Source organism: Elgaria multicarinata, chromosome 1 (assembly GCF_023053635.1).
Source record: "Elgaria multicarinata webbii isolate HBS135686 ecotype San Diego chromosome 1, rElgMul1.1.pri, whole genome shotgun sequence".
Taxonomy (NCBI): domain Eukaryota; kingdom Metazoa; phylum Chordata; class Lepidosauria; order Squamata; family Anguidae; genus Elgaria; species Elgaria multicarinata.
The window spans coordinates 149,805,235-149,819,473 of NC_086171.1; the positions used below are offsets into that span (position 1 = coordinate 149,805,235).

General features: G+C 39.9%; 1 protein-coding gene across 1 annotated transcript in view; it reads left to right on the forward strand.

Annotated features, from left to right (window-relative positions):
* Window positions 1-14,239, forward strand: part of AGBL4 (AGBL carboxypeptidase 4) — a 957,560-nt gene that overhangs the window by 722,297 nt on the left and 221,024 nt on the right. The window contains exon 7 of the mRNA XM_063136171.1: window positions 3,581-3,670. Coding sequence (XP_062992241.1) covers window positions 3,581-3,670 — 90 coding nt within the window. The remainder of the gene's footprint in view (window positions 1-3,580; window positions 3,671-14,239) is intronic.

A 14,239-nucleotide genomic window follows, 5' to 3' on the forward strand; every position in this document is an offset into this window, starting at 1 on the left:
TACATTAGGCAGAGTGAGGCAATCACCTCAGGTGGCAAATGCTGGGAGGTGGCAGGAAAGTATTAGAGGAGTGAACTGTGGGCCCAGTGGCCTTTCTTTTGGCCCCTACACTAGCTTGCTGTCCTTGGGTATAGCAAAGGATGTTGAGCCATCATCAGTGTTGAAGGATGTTTAAACTGCCAGTTCAGTCAGCTTTGGAAGATGGAATGGGAGGGGTTATCTTCTGATTCTTCACCTCAGAAAGCAACATGTCTTGGGCTGACCCCTCTTTATAGGAAGGGGCATCAATCTCTGCCTTCAAAATATCTTTATTTGTGCATGCATTCCTTGGTCGTCTGTTCCTAATGGATTCTGTCATGTCTAAGGCTGACCCCCTGTATTTATTACATATATATCCCACCTTTCTTCCACTGTGGAACTGAAGGTGGCTATATTTGGTTCCTAGGTGGTCTCCCCTCAAAGCACTGGCCAGATCCAAACTTACTTACGTTCAGCAAGTGGGCTGCCTTCTCATATACCTTCAGACTGTACCCTGTAGTCACTTCCCTGAACTCAATGGGGCTTACTCTGAGTAGACAAGTATAGAATTCTATCACTGTAAATAGCCCCTATGTATGTTTAGATAGAACAATCCTATGAATGCTCAGATAGAACAATACTCACAACTCCCTTGCTGGGAGTTGTAAGGCTTTTATTTTGTCTAAACATGCATAGGATTGCACCTTAAACGTTCTGTTTTTCTAGTTTGATTATGTTTGTCTATGTGCTTTTCTTCTAACCACCTGGGTTTTGTAATTTTTTATGTGAATGGGGTTGAGGCAAAAGATGTGCTAATTTCCTGTCACCCTGTCTTGGAAATGCTGCACTACATTAAAGTGATTTTGCAAATGAAAGCTAAAAGCCCCAATCTGTTTTGCCTAAAGATGATTATTGCGTTCTTTATGTTCCCCTAAATGACAAAGCAATTTGTTACCTGCCTGCATAAACATTTGCTTGTATTAGAACCAGAAATGTTTTATTTTTATTAGCCCAAACTTTATCTTTTTATGAAGACACAAGGGTGCAATAAAATTAGCGTGCAAATATAATGCTCAATTTGCATTTTTCCCCCACGGTCAGCAAGAAAAACGGAAGGAAATCAATTCTCTATTAGGTCAGCAGCATACACATCAACAGCTCAAATTAGATCATTGTAATGGTTCCTCTAATTTTCAGACCGTCAGATTAATATGCAATGGCTGAAAATAGCCTCAGTTTCAAGACCATTTGAATTTCAGTGGGAAACACAAACCGCCATAGATATTCAGTTTGAATGCTTGTCCTCAGATATCTGGGATGGCAGATTCCATGACATGTTATGAGTGCAAAATGGGTATAAACATTGCTAGTGCAAGCAGACTATATTATTTTTGTTGTTTCTCTGGTTGGATTGAAAACCCATCAGCTTTATCTTTTGGCACACACACTGCATGTGATAACAGTACAGAGAAATGAAACTAAATGAGAACAAACACACAGTAGTTCTGCTTATTTCTATCTTTAATGAAAGGTCATTCTTGCAGCCACGTTGCCATTTCACTTGGGCAGATGGACAGCCTCATTTCCTCAGAGCATCTCAAGGCCCTGTGGCATGAATCAGGCTTGTAAAGACAGACAGGAGTGTAGGTCCAACCTGTTATTGATGCGACACATTCCTTACAAGGCTGAGCGTGTGTGTGTGTGTGTGCTACAAAAGCTTTCATTTTTCTGTGCTGAGAAATGACATAAAACAAATCTTTTCCTTTCAGTCTTCTTTCTTCCCCCCACTCTCTTCCATGTTTTAAAAATATCTTGTACATTCCAGCATCTACTTATCACATTCCTTATCTTCCTTCATTTTCTCGCAGCCTAGCTACTGCCCCCAAAATAGAAAGGATTTGTTATCTAACATTGAAGTCAATAAAGGAGAAGTTTCCCCCCACCCCACAGATATATCTGTAACAGTGAAGACAAAACTATATACACAATATCATTTATTGTACCCTGAATTCTATTTCTTGGTAGCAACTTTTTGTTGTTATTTCCCCCCTTTCTCTTTTCATTTAAAGGTGATATGCCAGATTGAAAAAGCCAGTGAAAATGCCATTGTTTCCTATGAAAAATGGTTACAAAAATGTATTGCTGTTTTTTAAGCAGAAGAACTATTTGGACTTGTATGGAAAGGGGCTAGAGAAGATACATAATATGCTAAACATTAATGAAACACTACTGTAGTTCCTTTCAAAGAACTTAGAATACTTAGAAAATTGATTGATAATTTAGTGTGGAGTTGTAAAATATACTCTATGGAGTGAATATTTTCCGCAAAATACCTGATTGTTGCTCACTATTAATACTACTGGGGAAAGGGTGCACTTTTCCTTGTTGGCAATGGTGGCTGAATTTAGGATTCCTTGGTGACCCTGATACATTCTTCTTTTGGAGGGTGGATGAAAATGTTGAACAATATCATGTTAATGAAGGAGATATACAGACTTCACCCAGTCCAGATATTCTTGAGTGTCTGTTCATCACATAATGCTCATATTTACCTAGGTCTAAATATGTGGTCAATGTGTCTTTTCTAATTGCATGGCCTAGTTCCTCCCTTTCCTTACCTAGAAAAGGGTCCCTTACCTCCTTTCAGATGTGTATTGCTCTTCCAGTAGGATTGGACCTCATTTCAGGGATGCCTCTGTGTTTCTTACACGTGCTTCTGCCCTTGAGAGCTGCATAGGTTTTGCACTTTACTGCCCTTTTTTCCTTGTATTTGGCTCAATTTGGAGGTACATTTCCTGGCTTGCCAAACCATAGTATAGCATCTCTGTATTAGTGATGGAAACCTTCGCCCTTCCCCTCCTCCTGTCTTCTGTGCTCCAATCCTGTGCTTTAGTTTCAGTTTACTTAGGGTGACCATATGAAAAGGAGGACAGGGCTTCTATATCGTTAACAGTTTTAATAGAAAAGGGAGTTTCAACAGGTGTCATTTGTATGTATGCAGCAGCTGGTGAAATTCCCTGTTCATCACAACAGTTAAAGCTGTAGGAGCCCTGCCCTCTTTTGTATCTGGTCACTCTACTATAGCTTCTGCTACAGTGTTCACCTGCATCCTACCTCCCCCTCAGAAGTGAGTGTTTTGAGACTGGCCAACACCAAATTCCAAATATGCCCACTGACCCAAGGGGTTGGGACCCCTGACTATGCAATTCCATGATGAATTCATGGAGGTGAGGCATATGGTTGCCCCCCCTTCCCCCAAACATGCCTAATATCCATCCATTAGTAACTTATGTATGTGCGCTTCAACTGCGTAATGTGTACACCAGAAAAAAATGGGGAGGATCAGGATTTTTGTTTAAAAAATTGAGATTCTTACATAATTGGGTTCCCCCCAAATATATGCAGGAAACTACTCCTTCCCTCTCTCTGAACCCATCCAGCTTCCAAATGTCTAAATACTAAACTCTAGTTTATTAAGATAAATGAAACAATGAAGAAAAGTGTATTCTACAAAGAGGACCTAATTTCAACATTTTTTTCCTCTTTCTGTTTTCCCCAACAGTAAATCTTTGTCCTGGAGCAGAGCAGAAAGTAGTGTTTATTACAGCTCGCGTCCACCCAGGGGAAACACCATCATCTTTTGTGTGCCAGGGTGAGTAGCTTCATATGTTAGAGTATGAAATGAAAGCCAGGAAGATAACATTCTCATCTCTGTGTCTGGTTTCTTCCTGTATTTTATTTGTCTATTAAGCCTCATCATAGGCATTAAGAGTCTGAGCTTCTTTAAATAAGCAATTTATAGCATTATCATTACTGGCTACTTACAGATGTTTGCGGGTCCTTTTGACAATGCAGTCAGACTCCTGCATGTCTCCCACTCCTTTTCTCAGTTATAGCGTCACAAATAAACCTTGGAAAACCCAACTCTTCTGAGGTTGTGTCATTAAAATGCCCACTAGGGGGTGCTGTCCCACTGAAATGCACATGCCATGTGCTCGCTGCTCTCTTCTCCATGTAATTGTGCTCATTTCAAATGTGGAAGAGAACCAGGAAGAAAGCAACAGTAAGGAAAGCGCCCCACCCCCATCTGAAGAAACCCCTGTGTGCTTGGTTATTCTGTTTTAAATTTTAACTAAAGTCTTGATTAGCAGATTTTGGATCCTTGGAAAGCCCCATGACGAATGCTCAAGAAGTGATTAAACTAACATTGGCTCATTTGAAGCAACTGATAAATAGTATCCCTGGTAGCTTAATCCACATAGCCATAAAACCCTCAGCATATGTATGTCTTGGACCAGCTCTAGAAAGGAAAGGAAAAAAGCTAATGCATGTATGCAGTAAGGACAGATGTGCAGTGAAGGGAAAAAGTATTTTTCCAGTTTGTTCTGCAGCAGGCACTGGACTTCTACCATTTTACCTGCATACTCTGTGTGATTGCACTCATGTTGAGGGTCCATGCTCCCCCAGCTCTAATTATACTACACTGATTTTAATGAACTTTCCACATCTTACTACATATGTATTATTATTATTATTATTATTATTATTATTATTATTATTATTTGTATACCGCCCTATAGCCGAGGCTCTCTGGGTGGTTTACATAGGGTAAAAACACTTAAAAACAATACACAAAAATTTTAAACCACAAAAACAAACCCAGGCTAATTACATATTGCTAAATGCCTGGGAGAAGAGAAAAGTCTTGACCTGGTGCCGAATATGTATGTATGAGGGACAAGGACCATCTCTGCCCATTACAAAGATGAAGGTAAAATGTGTGACGTTGCTTTATTAGAAATTATATCCTGGCCTATGAACATAGTTTCCAGAAGATCTAATGCCACTATTATTATTATTATTATTATTATTATTATTATTATTATTATTTATTTATTTATTTATTTAGCACCATCAATGTACATGGTGCTGTACAGAGTAAAACAGTAATTAGCAAGACCCTGCCGCATAGGCTTACAATCTAATAAAATCATAGTAAAACAATAAGGAGGGGAAGAGAATGCAAACAGGTACAGGGTAGGGTAAGCAGGCACAGGGTAGGGTAAAACTAACAGTAGAAAGTAACAGTAGAAGTCTGCACAACATCAAGTTTTAAAAGCTATAGGAAAAAGAAAAGTTTTTAGTTGAGCTTTAAAAGTTGCGGTTGAACTTGTAGTTCTCAAATGTTCTGGAAGAGCGTTCCAGGCGTAAGGGGCAGCAGACGAAAATGGACGAAGCCGAGCAAGGGAAGTAGAGGCCCTTGGGCAGGCGAGAAACATGGCATCAGAGGAGCGAAGAGCACGAGCGGGGCAATAGTGTGAGATGAGAGAGGAGAGATAGGAAGGAGCTAGAACGTGAAAAGCTTTGAAGGTTAACAGGAGAAGTTTATATTGGATTCTGGAGTGAATTGGAAGCCAATGAAGAGATTTCAGAAGCGGAGTAACATGGTCGGAGCGGCGAGCCAAGAAGATGATCTTTGCGGCAGAGTGGTGAACAGAAACCAACGGACTGATGTGAGAAGAAGGAAGGCCAGAGAGAAGAACCATCAATACGATAATATAGCAAAGCAACAAATGCCAAAGGGAGTAGCATTTTAAAACAGCAGAGAAGTCAAAAACATTCCAGCATCGACACAAAGTAAAATCGAGCACAGCTCACAGGTATGAATAGGCACACGAAGGCAGTCCTGCAGGTAATCAGGTCCTAAGCTGTTTTTCATCACATGATTTTATTGAATAAGATATATATATATATATCCTAAATTTTTGTGAACCGTCCAGAGAGCTTCGACTATTGGGCGGTATAAAAATGCAATAAATAAATAAATAAATATGCTGCCTCCGGCATTCATAAAGACCCAGACATCAGTTTGGCTAGTTCCAGCTGATATGACCTCACTAGAATTGGAATGCACAATATGAAATTGCTCATACCTTAAAGTCCAGGCAGTCCAAAGTTTAATAATGACAGAGTGTGGCCATGTTGGTTTGTACCAGCCTACCAAGAGCTAATCGCCTTGATAGTTAAATGGAACTTCCATGTTCAGAGCAGATATGCCTCTAAGTACCAGATGAGGGATACACAACAGCAGGAGGTCATGAGCTTTCTGCCTTGCTTGAGAGCTTCCAGAAGCACCTGGCTGCCTGCTTTTGGGAGTAATGGTGGAACAGATGGGCCCAGGAATGTACTTATCCAATGCTATGTTGCAACTGGGCTACAATCATAAAACATAGCATGAAAGAAGTCATATTTTCTTTTCTAAGTTTTTCTCTCTCTCTGAAAAACTATAAAAGAGCTATTGTTGGAGAATTGTATTGGAAACTTATTTGTCTGCAGTTACAGTGCATGGTTGATTTGTCTGGGAATGAATGGACTGGGCCTTGTTGAATTTCTAGGTGCGCTGAGCCATTATGCTTAATGTCTCCTGTGGAGTTGCCTCTTGTGTGTTGTTAGTTTTGTACGGACTGATGAAGAATCATCCATCCCCACCTGGAAAGGTTATCTGGGTTCCTATTGCACTATTGGTCACATGGAATGAGGGGCACAAAACAAGTAAATATATTTACAGAGATTTCAGTGGCTTGTTCCTGTAAGCCTATGACTCAATTGAAATTGATCTGAATTAGACTTTTTGCTGATTGCATTTTGCAACATAGCCTTGGGTTCAACTGATATAATGACAGACTTTTGACCACACCTATTTTGTGTGGCCAAAGTTACAAACAAATTTATATGCTTTCTGAAAAATTGCTCTTAAGTCTTGACATTGGATCCATGCATCTTTTCTTCTCTAAGTACATCTAGCTGAACAACAGCCCAGTTGCTATAGCTTGGCTACACAGAACTAATTAGACTCTCACCTGCAGCATCATTAGGATAATGTTTTAGGTGCAATGCTAGGTACACTTTCCTGGCAGTAAGCCTCATTAAGAACATGAGGAACTGTGCTGGATCAGACTAAAGGCCTATAATATAGTCCACGATTCTGTTCTCACACTGGTCAGCCAGATGCAAGGACATAAACAGGACATGAGCTAATAGAACCTTCCTGTTTGTCTTCCCAGCAACTGGTATTCATCAGATGCATGAAGTGTTAACCTCAAATGTAGATTTATGTACACCTGCTGCAGGAAGGCATGTAGAATGTGTGGTCAAAGGGAGCTGAAATGCAAAATTACACACTGATAAAAGTTGCCATTCACAAAATGTTGCTGGATGACATAACTGGAATAGATTAATGTATGTAGTTGCCCTCATTCAAACCACAAAATAAACTCTTGACAAATTGTACATCAGCAGCTATTCCTTTGTTCAAGAATGGGCACCTTAAGTTTCCACAAAAGCTTATGCCAGAATAAACGTGTTAGCTTTTAAGGTGCTGTCACAAGACCTTTTGTTGCATTTGCTGCAACAGACTTACAGGGAATTATGGAAAGTGTCCATGTGGCACCCATATTTGTGAATGGATGAACAAGTCTTTATATTGTAGATCTCCTCGAAAAAAAGATGATTGTAAGAATTCATTTATAGCTTGCCCAGAAAATGAAGCCCCCTTTTGTTTTGGGAGGATAACAGCACAGCACAATTCCATTTTAACTCTGATAGCCTATGTCTGATGAAAACATCTATGTGAAGTTGAAAAGCTTGCAACGTTTTTCTTTAAACCCGGAAGTTAAAAGAACATCTATCTTCTACGTCCAGCACAGGACTGAGTTGTAGGGTGGCACACATAGGAATACTGGGTGGTCTTGTGCAAGTACCAGAACCTAAACCCAGCATATCAATATGCCTCCCTCTAAACAGTGGCTGGGTGTTGGTGTGGAGCTCAGTATTCAGGTGTTCAACAAATCTGATCTGAGCACTCAGTTACAAATGCTAGTTGTTGAACCCAGATATAGTCTGTGGCATTATTTGCAACATCAACTAACCTTGTAAAGTAGCGGCAAGGGGGAAATTCCCCTAATTATCTTGGGGTTCATCTCTTTCACTGTTAAATCACTTCAGTCTTGAATTTACTTCTTATTCATATAAACAAATCTCAGGCTGGAGCAGGTTAAAGAGTTGATTGTATAAACAAATCCAGTCTTTGGCTGTGCTTAAAGGTTTTTGTCTCTTCACATTTTAATGGCATGAAAATGAGGTTTCATCAATTGTAAATTGCAGCCTGTATAGGAGGTTCACAGAATGGCTAAATCCTTGTCCAACTTCATTGTTTTAGGCATTTTATTTCCAGTCAGAAATGTAACTTTTGCACCCTGATCATGTACTATCACACATATTCTATAAGGTTGTAGAGTGTATACCCTCCCTACAGCTATGGAAACCTTTTATTTAGTGAAAATGTAGGTGTGTAGTGGTAGGGACAGAATATCCCACAGTTGGACAATTACAGTTCATCTTCAGCTAATCTTAGCTTGACTTCATTTGAATGTCTGCAGTCCATAATATGTGGGGCTGCTTTTAAAAATGGTCCAAAAACTTCTGCTGGTCCAAAATATGGCAACAAGATTGTTAATGGGGATTGGCCAATATGATCCTATTACACCAGTGCTTTATGATCTGCACTGGCTGCCAGTTCCAGTTCCAGGCCAAATTCAAAGTGCTGGTATTAACTAAACAGCTTAGGATCCTGCCAGATATACCTGCCGAGACACTTAAGATCATTTTCAGAGGCTCTTTACTGAGTTCCCCCACCAGATGAGGTGAGGTGAGCAGCAACTAAGGAGGAGAGGGCCTTTTCAGTGATGGCACCCCATTTGTGGAATGTCCTCCCCAGAGAGGCTCATTTGGCACCTGCATTGTGGTCTTTTTGGTGCCAGATGAAATCCTTTTTATTTTCCCAAACTTTTTTTAGCCATTTAGTTTTTGTGCCTTTTTATATCTGTGTACCGCGGCTGGCTTTATCTTGGTTTCTACTTTGGTTTTATTCTTCTCTAAACGTCTGGTTTTATATAATGTTTTACTGTGTTTTTATGTTTTTAAGCGTTATCTTGTAAACAGCCCAGAAAGCTTTGTCTAATGAACGGTACAGAAATCAAATAAATAAATAAGACCTTGAAATTTAGTAGACTGCAAAGTAAGCATCCATTTAGATGAACAAGAGGGCAATATCAAAACAGACACCTGGGACTGTAATATCTTAAAGACGTTGAGCCCAAAAGTGGCTTTTAGATCTCTTCTCATTACACAATTTAAGTGAATGTGCTCCCTTGCCAAGCCAAGTTAAATCAAGTGGCGTGAAATGGAAAACTATTCCATGCCAAACTGCATGTTGGGTTTAATGTCTTTTCTTTTCTTTTTTAGTACCTATCCTCTTTCCATTATGGTAGGAAAAGAACCTGAAACTTTTAAGTGAGTTTAGATCCACTGGGGCTGTAGATCTGGAGGCTGGGCACTAGCATCTATTAGATGGCTCTCACCTGCTGACCCTGTGGTCCCATCTCAGATGGAAGCTCAGTCTGCCATCATGTAATTGAACTTCAAGTGATTAACAAGCTGTTTTTGTGTTCTGAGGGCCTTGGGTGTTTATTCCCTTAATATGGTCCCTTAAAAAGGATGATGGCTTTCCAGCTCACTTCTCAGAATATCGTTTTAGGATCTTAAATAAGGAAAACGTATTCCCATGAGCATAAATAAGAAAGCATTATTGTTCACTCTAATCCCAAGAGATCTTTCTTTCCTTTACCCCCCAATAATGTGTCCTTAGGGAACATGATTTTGGCAACTTAAGGTGCACTCCTCAATCAATGACCAATTCAAACAAAAGTCAAGGAAAATATTTCTATTATTTGCTAAAGTGAAACAAACCAACAAACCTGTAGCTATATTTTCAATCCAATTGAGCACTGTCATTCCATTTCCCCCACCATTTGCTGCTTTTTTTTTAAAGTGTCTTTTATCTGTGTTCAACAGCAGGAAGAGCACTGGGATTTAACAGTAAGTTCTAAAACAGTCCAATAGCTTCCTATCTCTAAGCAAACCCAGCAAATAGGTCAGACAAAAGATGGCAAGAGGTGATGGGGCCTTGACTGAAGAGATAGGATCACTGCAGATTTAGATTTCATTTTTGTGAAATATTTCCATTTCTCTAGGGGATTAGAAAGTCCCCTATGGGGGAAAAAGAACGGCATTAACTATTTTTCTACGTGTGGGCCTGCTATAATCTCAAAATGATGGTATCTGCAGATTGGGATATGAAAGTAAATTTGGCTCAATACCCTCTGTGCAGCTCTATGACCTGAGACACCCACAAAGATGCAGAAACTTACTTTTTGCTATAATCCAGTGGTACCACCACAGGGAGATGTTGCTTAAGGCAGCATTTCAAATATTCAGTAGCAGATATAGTCTATGTCTATAGAAACCTCTGCTATGGAAGTTTGTTAACTCTGTTTCCATTACCCTTGTTTGCTAACTGTAAGAAATAGAACTAAAGAACCTCTTCTTCTTCTTTTTTGCACAGCAATGGCTTCCTACATGTTTATTTTAATAGAAAACAAAAGCCACCCAACAATAAATTGCATAGAGAAATATGATCTGGCTGCCTAGCGATTCAGCGGGAGCTTCTTGCTGGAGATTTCAAGCTCAGAGCAACATAATGTTCAGCTGCCATGATTGTTATGAGAAATCACTTCCAGCAAGCTGCAGTGACCTCCAGTGAATTTTCCATACATCCCATTGTCCATGTGAATGGAACCCTTGGGACATTCACAGATGCTGAATGTCTGAACCAGCAAAATGTGCCGGTACTTAGATTTCTGCTAAGGATTAGAAACTTTGGCTTCCTTTGAACTGGATGCTGTATGAAAGTCCAAACTACTTAATGGGGCTCACAAAGAGAAACTATTTAAGCCTTGATGTTCCAGCTTGCACCATCCAAAATGCCCATTTTGTGCCCTCTCTAATATCTCTAAAATTAATCCCAGCTGCTGTTCAGTTTTAAAAGGTGTCATTCTACAATAGCTCTCATTCATATACTCATGCCCAGATTTGACAAGTGTATAGTCCCATACAGTGTGGTTGTATGGTATAAGCTCAGTTAATGATTTTGGTATCTCAGGAAGTTGTTATCCTCTGAAAAAGCTATTTTTCATTCACCTTCAGTAGTGTTCCAGCTTTCCCCCCACAATTGATATTAATCTCACTAGACTGTAGTTTCCTGCTTTGTCTCTTGACCCTTTGTTCTTTGCCTGCCCTGGCACAGTTCAGCTGAATTGAAATTTATTTTTTTATTTGGATTCAATTCTTTTCTTCCTACATTACCCTTGACTTTCTTCCTGTTCTCCCTGGATCTCTACACACAGTGTAGTGAGAAGCTGGCATTAATGTGTGACTGTGACCCAGCCACTGGAAACATTTTCTTTTGGAGATGCTGTATGTGTATAATGTCTCCATTTATAGGCTGTTCAAAAAGCCTTTCTTAACAACATGGGTAAGCCATACAGGCAGCCCATACTGTCACCGTCTGACAGGGCAGACTTACGCTTTTGATGTGTGCTCCAAGTCCTTAAGGACTTAGCTAGACCTAAGGTTTATCCCGGGATCGTCCCAGGGTTATCCCTGCCTGCTCCCAGGATATCCTGAGTGTCATTTACATGAACAGGGATGACCCCAGGACGATCCCGGGATAAACCTTAGGTCTAGCTAAGGCCTAATATTCTCTACTATTCTAACTTTACTAAATCTGATTTTTCATTTGTTCATATTTTCCTACTTGCTTTCTCTGCTTTGTTTCCAGTCTCACTTGTCCTGTTTTCGCCTTCTTTGTTCCTTTCTGAGGGTCAATTTGGACACGATGCTAAATATGTCACTTGCTTTTGCGTCTTTTGTTTGCAAATTATTACTAGTAGCTGGGGCCCCTGGTTGTTAATAGAGTCATGGTGCAAAATAAGAAAGTCTGTAACCTGTGGTGTGGTCCCAATGAAAATGGCCTTTCTTTGTTGTCTGCTGTTTACCCTGAGAGGGAACTCCTATTGGCACCAATGAGAGCTTCGCTTCAAGGGCTTAATAGCATCTGTGGAGATAGGCATTTTCGTCAGTGAGGGAGAAAAGTGTTTATCCCTAATGTCCACCATGGCCCTGGCCAGAGCTCCCTCTGCTTTGTTTGCTATTGGCAATTAAAAAGCAAAACGTGCCAACAAGTAGCACATTTAGCGTAACTACTAGTTTGGCCCTGAGAGACTGTTGTTATGCAACACTGGCCAAAAGTTCTGCATGAAGGGTAAAGAAACCCACAGTCTTCCGTGGGTTGGTGATTCTTTAAACTGTAATGGGCAGAAGAATTTAAGTTTATAATGACCTGCAGCAGAGGCTTGCTTCTCTGGTTTTCCTTTTTAAAATACATTTTACAGTGGCAGGAAGCATCCGTGAAGCTCCTAAAGATCTTTGGGGACATTTTGCCCCACAATGCTTACGCCGAAGGCTTTTACATCATGACATAGCATCATTCAGGGGCATTGTTGGTGAGATAAGACAGTTGTCAACACATTAACTTTACATTTTTAAAAAAGTGCAATAGCTCTTAAAGCATTTCAGTGCAAATTATTTTTTTTAAAAAATGCTTAAGAAAATAAACATGCTACTAACATGGTGTGCTTTAATGCAGCATTGTTCACCTACCCATGTGGCTATAGCCTGCCTATTAGTGTAGATAGAACACACAAAAAGCACTAAACCCTGAAGTCTGGACAGCTTTACTTAAAGCCTTCCTTACACTTGCACATTACTTACAATGGAACAGCAGTGACTGGATAGTGTTAAAAACTGGCCGTCCAATAGTACCTCTAGCCTGCTATGAAACAGGTGGTTGTGCAGCACGGAAGATACAAATAGAAGTGCAAGGTTAATTACTGGTTTGATTTAAAAGATCTGCAGAACACCTTTCAGCTGACGTTTCCAAGGTGGATAACAAGCAATTCAATGACCCCCCAAACCCCGCAAACACATTTACAATCCCCCCCCCGCTAAAATAAATTCACACAATGCCCATTCTGCCATGCCCGGCAAAGCCTGGGCGTGGGGAGGGATTTGCGGGCGGGGCAAGGGAGAGACGTGCCCACCAGCACTAATGTCAACTTTGGGTTAATGAGTCAACTATACAATATATTAATTGAGAAAGGAGTGTGGGATAGCAGTGGGAAAGTGGTTTGGGAGACTGATTTGAAGATACAGATAGGACAGCAGAGATGGGAGGGATTATGGAGACAGAGAGTGTTGAGAAATATGTCAGTAAGAATAAAGGAGAATTACTACAAACTGGTATGGAGGTGGTATTTAACTCCGGTCAGATTAAATAAGATTAATAATCAGCTTTCAGCAGATTGTTGGAGGGGATGTGGTGAAAAAGGAACGTATTTACATATGTGGTGGGACTGTAAACATGTGCAAAAGTTGTGGAAGATGGTTTTTTATGAGATTGAGCAGATAGTGGGATTTAAAGTAGAAGTCACACCAAGGATTGCACTACTTTCACCGCAAGAAGAACTTAAATGTAATAAAGAAACGAAAGAGCTAATAACGAATCTGTTGACGGCTGGGAGACTGATTGTAGCCAGGAACTGGAAGATGCAAGGAGACTATTGTATTGAAGAATGGTATAAAGAAGTGTGGGACATTGCTATAAATGATAAATTGACATGTAATATTAAAATGAAAAAAGGTATAGCAAAAACAAATGATTTTGAGGGTATATGGAAAAAGTTCCTGGAGTTTGTATTTTCTAAAGGTAGTGGGAAACCACCAACAGAAGAAACTATGAGTTTTTGGAAACAGGAATGAGATCCCGAGGGGGGGGGGGAGCACTGTTATGTTTAGCATAAATATGTTTAATAGGCAAAATTTGAATATTTGATATTAAGGTAATTTTATGTATATGTAACAAGTTTTTTTATTTGATGTTTTGTTGTTGTTATATGTTGTTTAATAAAAAATTTAAAAAAAAAATAAAAATAATAATAATGTCAACTTTGAAAAGTAAGCGCAACATGAAAACGAAACAGAGCAAAACTAAAATTATTAATTAAATTCCTGGGAGAATAAACTTACCTTCATTGTGTGCTGAAAGGAACTCTAAATTCCAGCGGTAGTTGAGTGTCCCTGGGGGTATTATGTCATAGCCAGACCTGGAGGGCTCTCTTGTTCACTGCTTGGACCACTTGGTGTATCTATGTCCCAGACTGACGTCTCATGACATAAATGGAAGGAAACACCAATGGACCTTGTT